Source organism: Nyctibius grandis, chromosome 7 (assembly GCF_013368605.1).
Source record: "Nyctibius grandis isolate bNycGra1 chromosome 7, bNycGra1.pri, whole genome shotgun sequence".
Lineage (NCBI taxonomy): Eukaryota > Metazoa > Chordata > Aves > Nyctibiiformes > Nyctibiidae > Nyctibius > Nyctibius grandis.
In genome coordinates, this window is record NC_090664.1 from 26,707,647 (window position 1) to 26,725,257 (window position 17,611).

General features: G+C 39.3%; 1 protein-coding gene across 6 annotated transcripts in view; it reads left to right on the forward strand.

The window, feature by feature from the left end:
- Positions 1–17,611, forward strand: part of DGKB (diacylglycerol kinase beta) — a 336,656-nt gene that overhangs the window by 250,456 nt on the left and 68,589 nt on the right. For all 6 annotated transcript variants that reach the window (XM_068404614.1, XM_068404612.1, XM_068404613.1 and 3 more), the window contains one exon: positions 883–1,078. In XM_068404614.1, the coding sequence (XP_068260715.1) occupies positions 883–1,078 (196 nt within the window). The remainder of the gene's footprint in view (positions 1–882; positions 1,079–17,611) is intronic.

The following is a 17,611-nucleotide window of genomic DNA, read 5'->3' on the forward strand; positions in this document are numbered from 1 at the left end:
CACACTAGTGGCACAAGGTGCCCTACAGTAATGATCCCATCACTTCCCACAGAGGAAGATTTCTTCTGTGTGTCCAGTAAGTCTTGGAAGGCTTTTAGAGCACTGATACCTCTTCTTTAGCTCCATATCCCATGTTTTCCTTTGGCAATGCTGCATATTTCACAGAACTGAGATGGAGGCTCTGGGATAAGAAGTGCTGTAGCTGCACCTGCATGTCACTGAATGCAGTTTTACTGATCTTACCTCTCAGTAGGAATTATTAGTCAGGCATAGCTCTATGCTAATATGCCAGTTGTGCCTTTGGATTGAAACTAATATCGGTGTGGTATTCTGTGCTCTCAGGGCCCACTTAGAGCCTTTTCCATGAAGCTGTATATGCTCTGTATGCACGGACTTTTATATGCAGTGTCGTGTGGAAGGGACTCAGGTGTTATAATGACAAGTATCATTGCAAAATCGCAAGACAGACAATTAGCTGGAACAGGCAACAAGAAAACTCCAATTATTGCTGTAGAAATTTTTGTAGTATAAACATTTTTCTGCTAATAGGTGTAGTGACGCTACAAATATATTTCACTTGGGTCAATTAATAGGTGTCAGATAACAACATGCCTCTACCAAATGGTCACACACTTAAGCAATCAAGAGATGAATAGGAATCATGTTTTGCCTTCTGAATGAGGATCTGTTCCTACTTCATACCTCCTTTCCAGATATAACTATATATCTTAAGTGTAAACATTGAATAAACCATGAACAGTGTTAAGAATGTTGAATTGCTGAAGAAAAATATCTGATAGGTAGAACATTCTGATTTTTCTTTCTCTTTTACTGCTTTCTCTCCTTTTTTTTCCCCTTTCCTTTTTTCTCCTTGCTAATCAGTGTGATGGAATTCAGCTAGACTTAACCAATATTTCTCTGGAAGGAATTGCCATTCTGAACATCCCAAGCATGCATGGTGGATCAAATCTTTGGGGAGAGACAAAGAAAAGACGGAGCCACCGTCGGACAGAAAAGAACAGGTCAGATAAAAGAACCACTGTCACAGATGCCAAGGAATTGAAGTTTGTATGCCAAGGTAAGCTTACAGATTAACGCAGGCTATCTGCCTCCATACACTCAACTCAGTTGTATAATTGCCCTTGTATTGCCTCTTGTCAAGGGAAAGGATGAGCAGTTCTTAGCTATTTCTTTTCTTGTGCATTTAGCTTTTGTGATGGGAAGCACTGGAGCAAAGGCATAAACAAAGATGTGCTGACAATTAAAGTCTGTATACTTGCAAACCTGCCTTGGATGTTACCTGTTAAGCAGACTAAGCACGCCATGTGGCACTGTTTGCTGCTACGATATTCAGTCTAGAAGTACCTGGAGTTTTTGGAGTTGGAAAATGCTTACTGAGCACTTATAATGCTTCTTAATGTCAGTGTACATAAAACTTGGGGATAATCATACCCTGTTTCTGACAAACTTTGGCCTAAGGCTGTGGAAAATCACTTCAGAGTAAAAAGAGCAAGCTGTCTATACATTTTGTTTTACTATACTGTGCTGCTATATGCAATCCTTAAATGCATATGCTGTAGCTTGCTTGCATGGGTGTGATCTGTCCTTTCAGAGCTTCTATACTTTCCTGGTGATTAGGAGCATTTGCTCCATAAATTTTGACAATAATTTTTGACAAGACCTACAGTAAATAGTAATCTCTATTCTACTTTGTAGAACCTGAATACTATACGTTGTAACACATCACTGTCTATCACAAGTTCTAGTGATTATAAAATACCATTCTGTTCACACCAAGGGATGAACAGACCAGACTTTGAAAACTTTTTTTTTTTCTTTTTTTATCCTGTGGAAAAGAGCACCTCCTGCTTCAGAGTATCTTCCTGCTTCTCCTCCTTATTCAGACTGAATAAAGATGTTATTGTGATTTTTTTGGATATCCTATTTTTTACATTTCATTAGCGGTAATTTTTAAGTCACTAGTTATATTTTAAGTTAATTACTATGTGTTGTAGTTTTAGTCCAGTTAACTTACCTGGATGACAAAAGTTTAGGAATAAAGTAGTTTTCTATGGCTTGGAGCTTGCAGTAGGTACTAGGACTTAAAATTTCTGTGTGTTTTAGCAATTTGACGTATGTTCTCAGTATCTAAAAGTAACTTACCAGCACACTCTGTCAGCTGAAGTCTCATCAGCTGCTAGTCTTCTGCGTATGCTACAATTTCTATATTATATCCTGATGTTCAAGAGATGGAGACAGGCTATTGGCTAATGGACTCATCAAAATTTTTCCTTTTGTGTTGCTTCTGAACACAGGGAGACAGGACATTTCACCCATTTGATAGTAGTGAAACACGATCACAGAATCACAGAATCACAGAATCACAGAATGTTAGGGATTGGAACGGACCTCGAAAGATCATCTAGTCCAATCCCCCTGCCGGAGCAGGATTGCCTAGACCATATCACACAGGAACGCGTCCAGGCGGGTTTTGAATGTCTCCAGAGAAGGAGACTCCACAACCTCTCTGGGCAGCCTGTTCCAGTGTTCAGTCACCCTCACCGTAAAGAAGTTTTTCCTCAAATTTAAGTGGAACCTCCTGTGCTCCAGCTTGCACCCATTGCCCCTTGTCCTGTCAAGGGATGTCACTGAGAAGAGCCTGGCTCCATCCTCTTGACACTTGCTCTTTACATATTTATAAACATTAATGAGGTCACCCCTCAGTCTCCTCTTCTCCAAGCTAAAGAGACCCAGCTCCCCCAGCCTCTCCTCATAAGGGAGATGTTCCACTCCCTTAATCATCTTCGTGGCTCTGCGCTGGACTCTCCCTAGCAGTTCCCTGTCCTTCTTGAACTGAGGGGCCCAGAACTGGACACAATATTCCAGATGCGGCCTCACCAGGGCAGAGTAGAGGGGGAGGAGAACCTCTCTCGACCTGCTGACCACACCCCTTCTAATACACCCCAGGATGCCATTGGCCTTCTTGGCCACAAGGGCACACTGCTGGCTCATGGGCATCCTGTTGTCCACTAGGACCCCCAGGTCCCTTTCCCCTACGCTGCTCTCCAACAGGTCTGTCCCCAACTTGTACTGGTACATGGGGTTGTTCTTGCCCAGATGCAGGACTCTACACTTGCCCTTGTTATATTTCATTAAATTTCTCCCCGCCCAACTCTCCAGCCTGTCCAGGTCTCTCTGAATGGCTGCGCAGCCTTCCGGCGCATCAGCCACTCCTCCCAGTTTTGTGTCATCAGCGAACTTGCTGACAGCGCACTCTAATCCCTCATCCAAGTCATTAATGAATATATTGAATAGAACTGGTCCCAGAACCGACCCTTGCGGAACTCCGCTAGACACAGGCCTCCAACTGGACTCTGTCCCGCTGACCACTACTCTCTGGCTTCTTTCCTTCAGCCAGTTCACAATCCACCTCACTACCCGATCATCCAGACCACACTTCCCCAGTTTAGCTGCGAGGATGCTGTGGGAGACCGTGTCAAACGCTTTACTGAAATCGAGATAGACCACATCCACAGCTTTACCATCATCTATCCACCGGGTAACATCCTCATAAAAGGCTATCAAGTTGGTTGAGCAAGACTTCCCGTTGGTGAAGCCATGCTGAGTGCCCCTAATGATCCCCCTATCCTTGATGTGTCTAGAGACAGCACCAAGGACAAGTTGCTCCATCACCTTTCCGGGGATGGAGGTGAGGCTGACCGGTCTATAGTTACCCGGGTCCTCCTTCCTGCCCTTTTTGAAGACTGGAGTGACATTCGCTTTCCTCCAGTCCTCAGGCACCTCTCCCGTTGCCCACGACTTATCAAAGATGATGGAGAGTGGCCTAGCAATGACTTCCGCCAGCTCCCTCAGCACCCGCGGGTGCATCCCATCAGGGCCCATGGATTTATGGACGTCCAGGTTGCTTAATTGGTCCCTGACCCAGCCCTCATCAACCAAGGCAGATTCCTCCTCTATCCTGACTTCTTCTGAGGCCTCAGGGGTCCGGGGCTCCTCAGGACAGCCTCCAACAGTATAGACAGAGGCAAAGAAGGCATTCAGTAACTCCGCCTTCTTTTTATCCTCTGTCTCCAGGACCCCCACCTCATTCATCAGTGGGCCTACATTGCCTCTAGTGTTGGCTTTACCTGCAATGTATTTGAAGAAGCCCTTTCTGTTGTCCTTGACCTCTCTTGCAAGGTTTAATTCCAAGGAGGCCTTAGCTTTCCTAGTTGCCTCCCTACATCCTCTGACAACAGACTTATACTCCTCCCAAGTGGCCAGCCCCTCCTTCCACGATCTGTACACCTTCTTCTTCCACTTGAGTTTGCCCAGCAGTTCCCTGTTCAACCATGCAGGTCTCCTGGTACCCTTACGATGTTATAACCTCTTTAATTATTGAAGTTATGTATGTATTTGATACATACGTATCAGTGATTTCAAACTACTGACTATTTTTGGTGTATTAGAAGGGAATTATTACACTCCATTTTCCTGGACAAGAAAAAATAAAATAATAATAAAAATATTACAGACTGAACAGAAGATCCTACATTATCTGTTGTGGCATTCGTAATCCAAACAGGAAGCACCTTACTTTAGAAAAACTAGTCTCATGACTTAGTTTCTAATCACTTTATATGCACTGTGGATGGAAGTAGCTTCAACCAAAAGGCAATTTCAAAGCAGAGATTGACTTCTCATTATCATAAGCTAGAGCACCTGTATCTTGTCACTGAGTACATGGATAGTGTTGTTGGTTGCATCTACAGTAGCATTTTAGTGCTTAACAGGAGTACACTTCTTGGATTTCCCAGTTGTCCATGTTTATTGCATTCCAGTTTGCACCGCTGAGCAGTTTTGAGCATGCAAACTGGATTCCTTTTAAATGGGGGAGGGAGCACATGCTCTGACTACAAATGCGTGTTCGGTCAATGGAACCAGGTTAAAAGAATTCAAAGTAAAACTCCAAAATGAATGTGGTGTGAATCAACTGACTTTCTCTATGGGTCCACTCCTATTTTATACTGCAAAGAATAGTCACTTAATTCTGCTGTCTAAGATAGGCTCTCGAGTTAGAGTGTGCTTCTTCATCTCAGCATTTGAGATTATTGCTGAATAATACAATTCAATCAATTTTATGTCTAGGCTTCTCAAATAGTTTTGATAAATCTAAATCTACCCAATGTGGAAATAACTGACTGCCTGTCACTTCTAAAACACTATGATTCCTTCACTAGCTTTTCACAAGGAAATCCGAGAGCCTGATATTGTCTAGCTGATGGTTTTCTTAGGGACATTTGGATTGTACAATTTAGTTTGAAGAAAACATTTTACAAAATAGAATCATGGAATCGTTTGGGTTGGAAAAGTCCTTTAAGATAATCAAGTCCAACCATTAACCTAGCACTGCCAAGTCCACCACTAAACCATGTCCCTAAGCACCACATCTACATGTCTTTTAAATACCTCCAGGGATGGTGACTCCACCACTTCCCTGGGCAGCCTGTTCCAATGCTTGATAACTCTTTCAGTGAAGAAATTTTTCCTGCTATCCAATCTAAACCTCCCCTTGCACAACTTGAGGCCATTTCCTCTTGTCCTATTGCTTGTTACTTGGGAGAAGTATGTTACTGCCTGGTGCAGAAATAGGTATTGCTGTATTGAGAATTGTGGTAAATACATACCTGCTTGTTAACTTTTGTTTGTTTATTTTCCTATTGTGAATAAATATCCTTTCAGTTCATTTTATGTCCAAATAAAGCATCTCATCGCTTGACAACTAAACACTGCACTTTCTAGGAGACAGTAGTCAAACATCCTCATGTTTACATGCTGATATATATATAGCAGGTTTTGGTGTTGGGTTTTGTGTGGTGTTTTTGGTTTTTTTTTTAAAAAAAATCTACTCCTCTTATATGGGACTTGTGAGTGGCATGCACATTTAGTTTTAGTCTTTTTCAATTGCAATGCAACTGTGGGTTTTTTAACTGTATATTAGTCTGTATTTTTGTTGTCTCTCTGCTTTTATGGTTTTATAACTTGACCATAAATATGTGAATTGAAGTTTAGTATTCAAAGTCTGAGCCCTTAAATGGGATAACTGCATGGACCAGTGAAAGCTGTCTCCTCACTCTGGGTAATCTGTTGCCCCTGAGCATCTGTTGCTTATCTTGGAACAGCCCAAGGAGGACTTTGAGAACTTCCAAAGAGGAAGAAATCTCTGTGAGGTTCTCTGCTGTCTTCCCCCTGCTCTTGTGTGTATCACCTAACATAAGCTATGTACATGCAACATGATCATCACTGCAGGAAAAAGGGTCAAAGTTCTGCCAAATCTTTTTTCTTTCTTATACATCTGTACAATTCAGGGAAGCCTACTCCCCTCTTTTTTTCCCAAAAAGGCTTGTATTTTCTTTGCTCTTCCCATTATCCACCTCTGCATACTCAATGGCTAGACCACAATTTGGACTTTAAGTAATCAGATGGACACCTGGTTGGAAAACAGTCTGATCATATGCACATAGACTGAAAAACAGTATATTGAAATGTAGCAATTTAAAATGTGCACTATTTAAATACATTCCCTGCTTATCTCATTAGGAGTTGTGCATGTATGCTAAAGAGCAAAACTTGACTCTGATAGCATACAGGTATGTGTGTCTGTGTGTGTATCATATATTTCAATCTAACTGGTAACTGGCTTTGATATTTTCATATAAAACATATATGAAAATATATTTTCCCGATTAACTTATAATTAATTGGAAAGAACTTTATTTAGCTGTAATGTACTAAATATTATCCTATTCTTTGTTAATGGAAGAAAATACTGCAGTTTCCATTTCAGCTCCTGTGCAGAAGCGTAGAGGGTCTTTCAACAAATGTTATTAGGGTAAAAATCAAAATTTTTTTTCTAATTTAATTTCATTTTAATTTCTAAATTATCATTATCATTTCTATTGTTCAAAATCAATGCAAATATAAGTACAGATATATGTGACAATTTGTTAAAGTAGATGATTTAATTAGTATTTTGACTTATGAATCTGACAATTGCAATGTTTCCATTTGTTGTTTTATTTTAAAATCTTCTAGTATGTACATATCTATGATATATTTATCCACAGTCTTTTTTGTTCTAACTACAGATTTTAGATGTAACTGTGAACTATGCTTGAACATTATTTGGACAGGATTTTTGTTTGGATATACACAGATACTGAGAAATGCCAAAAATTAGTGCTTTAAAAAGATGAGCATACTGCGTAGAAACTAAAGTATGAGTTGAGAAACATGAATGTAAATAACTGAGCTACTTGTTGTTTGGAAATTACATCCAAAACATAAGTTCAATCATGACAACATATCTTTTATGAGGATGTTACCCGGTGGATAGATGATGGTAAAGCTGTGGATGTGGTCTATCTCGATTTCAGTAAAGCGTTTGACACGGTCTCCCACAGCATCCTCGCAGCTAAACTGGGGAAGTGTGGTCTGGATGATCGGGTAGTGAGGTGGATTGTGAACTGGCTGAAGGAAAGAAGCCAGAGAGTGGTGATCAATGGGACAGAGTCCAGTTGGAGGCCTGTGTCTAGCAGAGTCCCTCAAGGGTCGGTACTGGGACCAGTTCTATTCAATATATTCATTAATGACTTGGATGAGGGATTAGAGTGCACTGTCAGCAAGTTCGCTGATGACACAAAACTGGGAGGAGTGGCTGATGCGCCAGAAGGCTGCGCAGCCATTCAGAGAGACCTGGACAGGCTGGAGAGTTGGGCGGGGAGAAATTTAGTGAAATATAACAAGGGCAAGTGTAGAGTCCTGCATCTGGGCAAGAATAACCCCATGTACCAGTACAAGTTGGGGACAGACCTGTTGGAGAGCAGCGTAGGGGAAAGGGACCTGGGGGTCCTAGTGGACAACAGGATGACCATGAGCCAGCAGTGTGCCCTTGTGGCCAAGAAGGCCAATGGCATCCTGGGGTGTATTAGAAGGGGTGTGGTCAGCAGGTCAAGAGAGGTTCTCCTCCCCCTCTACTCTGCCCTGGTGAGGCCGCATCTGGAATATTGTGTCCAGTTCTGGGCCCCTCAGTTCAAGAAGGACAGGGAACTGCTAGAGAGAGTCCAGCGCAGAGCCACGAAGATGATTAAGGGAGTGGAACATCTCCCTTATGAGGAGAAGCTGAGGGAGCTGGGTCTCTTTAGCTTGGAGAAGAGGAGACTGAGGGGTGACCTCATTAATGTTTATAAATATGTAAAGGTGACCGAACACTGGAACGGGCTGCCCAGAGAGGTTGTGGAGTCTCCTTCTCTGGAGACATTCAAAACCCGCCTGGACGCGTTCCTGTGTGATATGGTCTAGGTAATCCTGCTCCGGCAGGGGGATTGGACTAGATGATCTTTCGAGGTCCCTTCCAATCCCTAACATTCTGTGATTCTGTGATATACCACTTATGTTAAGTGTTAAACAGCAAATTTTTTTTCCTCACGGAGATACTAAGTAAAATTTTCAAGCCTTTTGCAACAAAAAGGAAATAATTCTTTTGCAAATGCCTTTAGTAAACTTTTTGATGAGTGGAGTAGGATTCCTTTGGGGTGGGTGTTGTTATGCTTTGATTTGCTTTCATTGCTGAAGTTCAGTTAGAGCCCTGTCCTGAAATGGAATCTCTTTTAAAGTCTCTTAAGACTTTATTGCAAACATATACATAACTTGTTTTTGCACGAGTAGTTCTAGTCACCTCAGTGCAATCATTCCTGAAGACAATATCTATGAACTATTAATGGGTGAAACCTTTAGACTGTAAATATTTCAGTGCAATACTTTCTGCCTATTTATTTTGTACATCACTAGACACACTGATACTTAACCAAGTATTTATAAAGTTCGTCCACGCAGCTCATTAAAAGAGCTGTAGTGCGCTATTACTCAGCAACATGCCAGACTACTAGACTAATTCAAGACAACGTACATTCATGTCACAGCACCTAGGCATAAACCGAGCTTACCAATATGATTCAATAGCTCCATGTGGAAATCTCTGATAATAACTGCATTAAGACTTTCTAAATGGAAATGCAGAAGTTTTGGAAATAGAATAATATGTATACAGACAGTTCACTACATTTAAAAGTAAGGGACATGAAGAGACTGTGAAGGCCTTAAAACACTTCAGAATATCTATATATAGTAAGAGAGAAGAAAATTCTTAATAGGCGTCAAATTCCACTCTACAGTGGAGGGGGAGAATCTCATCCCAAGCATCCCTATAGCCAGTGGATTCCTGACAAGAGTTCTTTAAACAACTTATAAACTCTGTGGGCTAGCAGACTAATTTAATTTATGGAGGTCTTTCGTAAACTACACTCTGTCCAGGTGACTTCTCCTTGCTGTTTATAATTCCCTAAATTTAAAATTTTTACACATTATGAATTTTGAGATGTCTAAATATGAATTCATTTCATAAGTTGAAAAAGTTAGAAACTGTGTTCTATATACACAGTATACATATTACATACAATGAATATACACTGTATTTTCAGTATTGGTAGACTTTACGTTATTTATGACATGGTACAAGGCATGTATAATGAACTCTCTATAATAATATTTTTATTAGATGCTGAGGATAATGTAATAGCTAGATAAGGTAATCGCCCTTATTTTGTATCTTGTTTAGATAGTTGGGGGCAACATAGCTATTAATACATTACCACAGAGAAAAACAAATAATTATAGCTATTTCATATCTGGTCTATGTTAAGACATTCAACTGACAGAAAAAATGTTTAGACAGAGTATGTAAGTAAAATAATTTAATTGCTGCCTCAACAATCCTAACTAGGTATTTTTGTGCACATATGTATGTAGTTTGATGAAATAGTAGTAATATAATCAATTTCTACCAATTTTAGTAATCAGTGTTGTAGGTTATTTGTGTTAGGGAAATAAAGACAGTCAAAGGTAAATTAACTGAAGTTGATCACAATATCTGTTTAAGAACTTGAGGCAATACACTTGGTATTCAGAATTCAAGGAAGCAGAAATATGTCTAACTAATGAAAACCAATGACTAAATCAGTTAAACATCAAAGGAAATAATAATTACACACTGTTCTGAGCTAGGCTCAAACTCACTAGTGATGTATAAACACCTTCTTGATTTGAAATAGTTTGCAAACCATTTATGGTCCTTTTTCAGGAAGCCTCTACACAAACTGAGTTATATGTCTTTATCCAAAACAAAGATACAAGCAGGGCATATGTGTTGGAAATACCTTGCTGGGTAATATACATAAAGGTTTATATTTCTGTGAAAAAGGTTTATGTATTCTGTGTTTATATTTCTGGGCCCCGCACTTCAAGAAAGATGTTGAGGTGTTGGAGCGAGTCCAGAGGAGGGCAACCAAGCTGGTGAAGGGTCTGGAGGGTCTGACCTATGAGGAACAGCTGAGGGAGCTGGGGCTGTTTAGCCTGGAGAAGAGGAGGCTCAGAGGTGACCTTATTGCAGTCTACAACCACCTGAAGGGAGGTTGTAGTGAAGTGGGAGTCGGCCTCTTCTCCCAGGCAACTAGCGATAGGACAAGAGGACACAGCCTCAAGCTTCGCCAGGGGAGGTTGAGGTTGGTCATCAGGAAGAATTTCTTTTCAGAAAGGGTCATTAGACATTGGAATGGACTGCCCAGGGAGGTGGTGGAGTCACCATCTCTGGATGTGTTTAAGAAAAGACTGGACATGGCCCTTAGTGCCATGGTCTAATTGACATGGTGGTGTCAGGGCAATGGTTGGACTCGATGATCCCAGAGGTCTCTTCCAACCTGGTTGATTCTGTGATTCTGTGATTCTGTGATTCTGTGAAAAATAACAGAAAAAGAACAGTGAATGTGGGAAAAGAGAAAGCATTTCTTAGGGAAAGTGAAGAGAAAGCTTTCTCCACCAAATTCTGATGATAAAACTGTTAGATAAGCAAAAAGACTTCCTTCTGTTCAAGTCTTTCTACACTTAAGGAAAAAGTTCTTTTGTCTATAATGGTAAGGAAGAAACATGAAGAATGAAAATCTAACATAGGTGTTCTTTTTCTAATGGAAACAACACAAGAAAACCTGCAACTTGTCTAACATACAGATCAGAAAAAAAGAAGAAACCAAGTTTCCATAATAAGTAGTAAAATAAGTTAAATTTAAAAGGGTTATGGCATATAGTGTGTCTCAGTTCCAAAAAGAGATAAAAAGGAAGGAGGATCCATATGTGTCCTTGTCTGCCTATTTAAATAGGACTAAAAACTGATTATACATGTATAGGGTCAAAGCATTAAGTGTATGAAGTTCAGGAGAAGAGTCCAGTATTATTTCAATGTAAACTACTATAGAACCCATGTGGGCCATATTTCTAGACTGTAAATTTAGGAAACATACACATTATGAGTTATAGTGTTACATGAATCTAAAATGCTTTGAATGTTTGGCTCACAAATCCACTTCATATAGTTACATACCTGAATTTCTTTACCTGGAAAATAACACAAAATTATCCTTATGTGAAATTTTCATTTCTTTCCTAAATTTTGTTAAATGCTCTGTAAATAGCAGCATTTTTCATGGGTTTTGGCACTTTATTTTCTGCCCTTGATTGCAACTAGGAAGGCAGAGAAATCCCCTAAATAAACAGCAAAGTTAACTCTTGTAATCCAGACACTTCTTCAAAGTTTAAACATTAGAAAAAAAATCCTAAATTTATTCAGGCAATTTTTTTTCCTGTCTAAGCATGCACCACATTCTAAACATCTTAAAGCATAAATTGAAGCTTTAACCTAAACTTCACATATTTCTGTGTAGAATTTCTTGTTACAGTTATGTGAGTGTGCATTGTTTGAAGTAAATCAAATTCTTGTGAGGACTCCCAAGATTAGGGTGCCATTAACTTTAGTGTCTGAAAATCAACCCTGTAGCCAGTAGATAAAGTAATCTCAAGAAAAGTGTTTGTCATGCTCAAATGAGGATCTAAGCTAGGCAGAATAAAATGCTCACTGGAGGTGACTCTGTATTCATTTATTGTAAGTGGAGCCTAAGTAATAGGCCAGGTTAGACACCTCACTCACAGCTGACGAGGTGGTGAGATGAGGCAACAGCTCATTAAATACTTGAACAGTCCTTGGAGCAGGAATGGGAACTAGGCACCACTCTGCCAGATAAGCCTTGTCGAGCTGACCCATGCTCTCTTCTACAGATCTATCTGTCTTTCCAGTGTGTGCAAACCCTTCTTGGAGTATATATAGCTTCCAGGTGTTGGGGCTCAAGCAAGTGAACACCTGTTTGGAGGATTAGTGTATAGGCATTGTTGGGAAATAGAGCAGCATTCAGTGGTGCTATATACTGCCCGCTCTTTAGTTTGGACTTCATTATTTTGTCACCTTTTAAAAATCTTCATGGTATGCTGAATATCCCATTTCCTTTGTGTTCATTTGTGTTGCAGCACTCAGCCATTGTACATTGCCTCTTCTATCTGCTGAACAGCAGTAACTGGCCACCACGCTGGGCATTTTGCTCCATCTCAAGCAAGAACTCGATAGGCAGTGGGAGCTGCTGTCTCACCGAGAGCAGCCGCATGGTGTAGCTCATCAGTGTGCGAGGTGTTGATCTCTGGCTTTGGCGAGGTTGCAGATTCAAAAAGGGCAAGGAATCCTTGCCAATTTGCCCCGGTAGAAGCACCTATTCATGCAAATCCAGGACCTGCCTAAGGCAGGATGCAACTGAGAAGTTCCTTCTACTGATACAGTAGTTCCCAGTTTTTGGTGGTTCCTCTAGAAGCTGTGGAGCAGTGTGCTTCATACTGTGATGTGTTACCACTAATCAGCTACATCTTATCTCTGTGGAGGCAGTGATTTCGAGGTGGCGGGGGAGAAATGAATATCACAGTTTTTCCACATTAACAGATTCCCACTCCTTTTCTTTTACTTTAAGCAATGGGTTGTGAGTTTAGACACAATGTAGAGGTGAGAAAGGTGCTGAGGTACTCGACATGACAAAGTGATGGCACTGGTAATTTTCCTGACTCAGAACCTAGATTTTCGATGACTTTATGAGGGATGGGTTGGTATTCAAATGCCTTTGTCCCATATTACCTACTGAAGATTGTGTGGCTTTAGCTCCTTATTTTCACTGCATGTGCACGTTCACTGGAATGACAGGGGTAAATGGTACTTTCTCATAGCCACTTAGTTAGTGCTCTGTGCCCATTAGTTTGTGAGATCTGAAAGGCAAATGTTCGTTTTACCGAGCTGTTAAAAGATAACATGGTTTTCCTAGTAGGAGAATGTGGGCTGGACAGTGATGATTTGATTATGTTATTAAAAAATTCATAACACAGTTTGTATCTTTTAGAAATATAAATACAATTCCTTGTTGCTGTGAAATACTGATTTTATTGTTATTAGGAAGTAGTGGGACCTTGAAAAATGGCTTGGTAGTCTGATTTGGTTTTATATTTATAAAGCATGTATATCTGTTTCTGTGCAATATAGATCATAGTAGAAAAACAATTTCCTTTTATTTACAAGGCAGTTGAGATTGTCATTGTGTTATACCTTTTGGTGCACAGAATGTTCATTTTCTTTCAAACGTTATTCATCGAAAGAGGATAATTATGGTGTATTTCACAGACTGCCAGAAGGAAAATGTATCTTTGAAAAGTTTCATTTCCCTTAAGTTGCTCATTTTCTATAGGAAGACAGAGCTATTAAGTAACATACTCATGACAAAGATTGATTAAAATGGCATAAAGGACTATCTTATCTCTAAGTACAGGGATTTACAGGTATAACTCCTATGACATTAAATGCAGTAGGTGAAATTAACTCTAGCTATTGTATAAAAAAAGCCCCAGTAAATTGGTTTGTACAGCGGACAAGGTGAGAGTGGGAGGGATGGCATATTAAGTAGAAAGCGAGAAGTATTGTTTTAGGGTACACCTGCAATGTACCATGCAAATAATGAAACCAAGTTTTGTGCCAGCAGCATTAATGCAATGTTCTGCTGGGGCACACTCTGGCTGCTAACTAGTGGAAACATCACCTTGCTGATGTGGCTAATCTTCTCGCATTCAGCCAGATCCGTAGAGCAGCTCAGGCTCCTCTACAGTGTACAAGGGAAACTGAGCCTGGGTCTATCTGACCTGAAACAAGGAATATGCCCTTACCTACACCTTGTGTGGGTCCTGTGGCATACTTCAACACAGGTGTCTGCAGAAGGCTCATGTGACCTGTTCCACAGTACTCCCAGTGTTTAACTCTGCTTTGCTGGGTGCCCTTCATGACTCTTGCACCTTATTAACCCAGGTAAACAAGTACTTACCTGTATGATAGCCATTAGTTAAGAGGTGGTACATGATAAGTGATGTGAATGGAATATCCAAAGATTTTGATATTTTTTTTCCCTACTCGCTGCAGAATTATTAACAAGTACCATTTTTCATCGTAGCAAAACTGACCAGCTTACCCAGGCTTTTTTTTTCTTCCCATTTCTATTGGGAACTGAATATTGGGAACTGAATTCAAAGAATTGAACACAACATCTTTGCTGGTATTTATCTGTGTAGACTTGACTTTTACTTGAAAATACACCTTGCAGGATGTAAAGCTCTATAATAATTAGCTCTTTTGTAGATAGTAGGAGAAGCGAAAGTTTGCCTTTCCTCAACTCTTTCCTTGAGTCTTTCCTCCATGTTTGTCTTTGCTCTGACTGTAACTTTCAGCAGCTCATCCAGCATGGTGGCAACAGTATGGTGTGGTACTCGGAGTTTGCTAATATAGCAGATGAGTAGTTGTTATTTAAAATTTATTGTGTCGTGCATCAAATGTGGATATTTGTACAAGAGCATTAGTATAGGACATAATTTTAGTGGAATTACCCCAAAAAGGAGTTATCAGACGTATATAAATGAATAATAAAGTACCATAGCTTAGGGCAGAATTTCACTTTTTCTATATATCAAAATGTGGATAAGAAATAATTAACAAGTTTCAGATTTAAAAAAAAAAAGTGAGAAAGTGTGTGTATATTTAAAAACAGATACGTTTAATTGACATTTTAGGTTTTGTAATCACATAAATATATGCCTTTTCCTCTACTTTAGCAAGAATTCCATAACAAAGAAGTGAGTAAATTAAAGAAATTATTTTGGATATATCTTCTATATTGTATATTGATTTATGTACACATACTTACATAATTTTATTTTTTTTATAGAAGCATACATTGTTATATTTTTGTAGGGCTTATTTTTATTTCCTACTGTTATATGGCATGAGTAACAATTATTGCAGAAGTGTTAAACCCATCCGAGAAAAGAAAGTAGCCCCATCTTAGTTATAAAATAACCATATCCTATTATGGTACTTTGATAAAGAGTTTTTCTTTAATTAACAAAGTGAAAACATCTGTTACTGTCTCAACATAGTTTTTGAGTTTCATACCACTTTTATAATTCATGTGTTTCTCTGCTTCTGAAGTTTTTCAGGTATAAATTATTTGTAAATGTTACTTTTCTTCCAAAAGCTTACAAAAAGTCAGCAATTAACTAACTACAACAGGTGTTTCCTTTCTTGGGGAAAGGAATGCGTATGATTATTGTAATTTAGATTCCTATGTGAGTTAAGGAATTGGCCTGTTGGTAGAAAACATTGCAAGCACATGGAAAATGATAAAAATGAAGTAGAAAGTTTGGATAAATTTAAGATTGAGACAGTTTTAGCCCTTCCAGGCTCTCTTCACATGTGAATGTTGTGAGTGATTGCCACCCCCCCCAAAATCCTAAATGTGACTTGATATGTGCATATATGGTTTAGATTTACAGTAATATTATCTGGTGCCAAACATATGTTTTTATATTGTGACCTGTGTACAAAAAGCTGCAATATTTGCTTTGTTTAATGGCAGACAAGTATTCCCCCGGAATATCTCGATAGTGTATTACTCGGATTGCTTTCTCATTTAACCCTGCCCCAGGTGCCTGAATCTTTAGATTAAAGGTACAGAAATAAAAATAGAATAGCCTAGCAGATCAGTTTTGGTTGCTGTAACACATAGTCATATCCTCTGATCCATTCTAGTTGTCTATTACTTGTTAATAGAAAATTTCAAGTTCCTTGAGTGTTTGCAAAAGGTGTCAGATTGACAGCAATTTAATTTTGAGTAACAACAGGAGAGACAGCTTCAGTTAATGTACATATTAGTATTACTAATAAAAAAATGTTAAATATTCTAAAAATATTGGTGATATGAGGAACCAGTAACACCACAGGTTGTGTGTATATACACTTGCATTACTCACTAGGGGTAGAGGTGGCATTTACAGCAGAAAATTAGTGTTTGTATATGAGACAGAAAGAGACATGAGGAAAAAGAAGCATATATTAAAGCAAAAACATCAGATTCAGTATGTTGTATTAAAAAAGCTGAATTTGTTCTGTTGGGTTTTTTTCCCCTCACTCTGCAGAGACTTGTGTTAACCAAAGCATTCAAATATGTGTAGCTATAAATATATATTGGAATCATGCAAGTATTTTACTAGTGCCTAATTACTCTGAAAGGATAGATTTTTTTTCATACTTGCTGTTGTAATCAATTTAAAGTTTGTTTTTTTCCTCTTTTTTCATTTTTTTCTTCATATAATCACCTGTGATATGCTAGCAAATATGCTATTAGCAGAATACCATGTAGAAAAAGCATGTGTCCAACCACACCAATAAAAAGCACTGTTTGGTAACAGTGTTGTTTCAATCACATATTTACAGAGACCAAGTGTAAGTCTGGTGATTTTGTGCACTTGTGCTGATGATAAGTCAAATTAAAGGAGAGGAGGTTCAGTCGGACCACGTCATCTCCATGACCTGCTCCGTTTTTACCTGCTGCCTTTAAATCATAGCCTCCCTCCTGACACTGTTAAGCATTGCCAGTAAACCACCAGGTTGTTTATAAGAGCACAGTGTAAAGTAGGTTGTATTGGAAAGTATGAGCTGCCCGACAAATTAATGGCATTGTGAGGTGCTGCCTGCTGGAGTGAAAATAAATTGTAAGAAAATATAGGAAGACAGGTAGTGGGCACTAGCTATGCTGCACCACACTTTTCAAACTGCTGCTGACTGTGTGCCAATAGATATGGCAATAACTGTCAACAAGATTTACAATAGTTTCACATTTACGCAGTGAGAGTAGAAAGGCTGAAAGAGTTCTATAATTTTATTTAAAGTTTAGCGCCCACTATTTCTGGACTTACTATTTCCAGGCAACAGGGTTACAAACACACTGCTTATCTTTCACACGTGTCAGTGGGAGGGTTTTTTAATATCATCGGGAGTCCTTGAAATTGGACATAAGAAAAATGGCAGTAAAGCAGAGGTATATACTTAATTGTAAAACCCAAGTAAGTACAGATTTTGCCATTTATTGTATATGTTGTGATTTCTGATAGCACTAAATCATGCTACCTATCTATAGCCCCAGTGGGTGGTTCCTGCAGGCAACTCATTTTCTGGCTGTGCTTCTTTCCCTGATATTGAGAAGGAACAGCTTAAAGCTACTGTGTTGGCTTTGTTGTCCCCTTGGCAATGCATTCCATG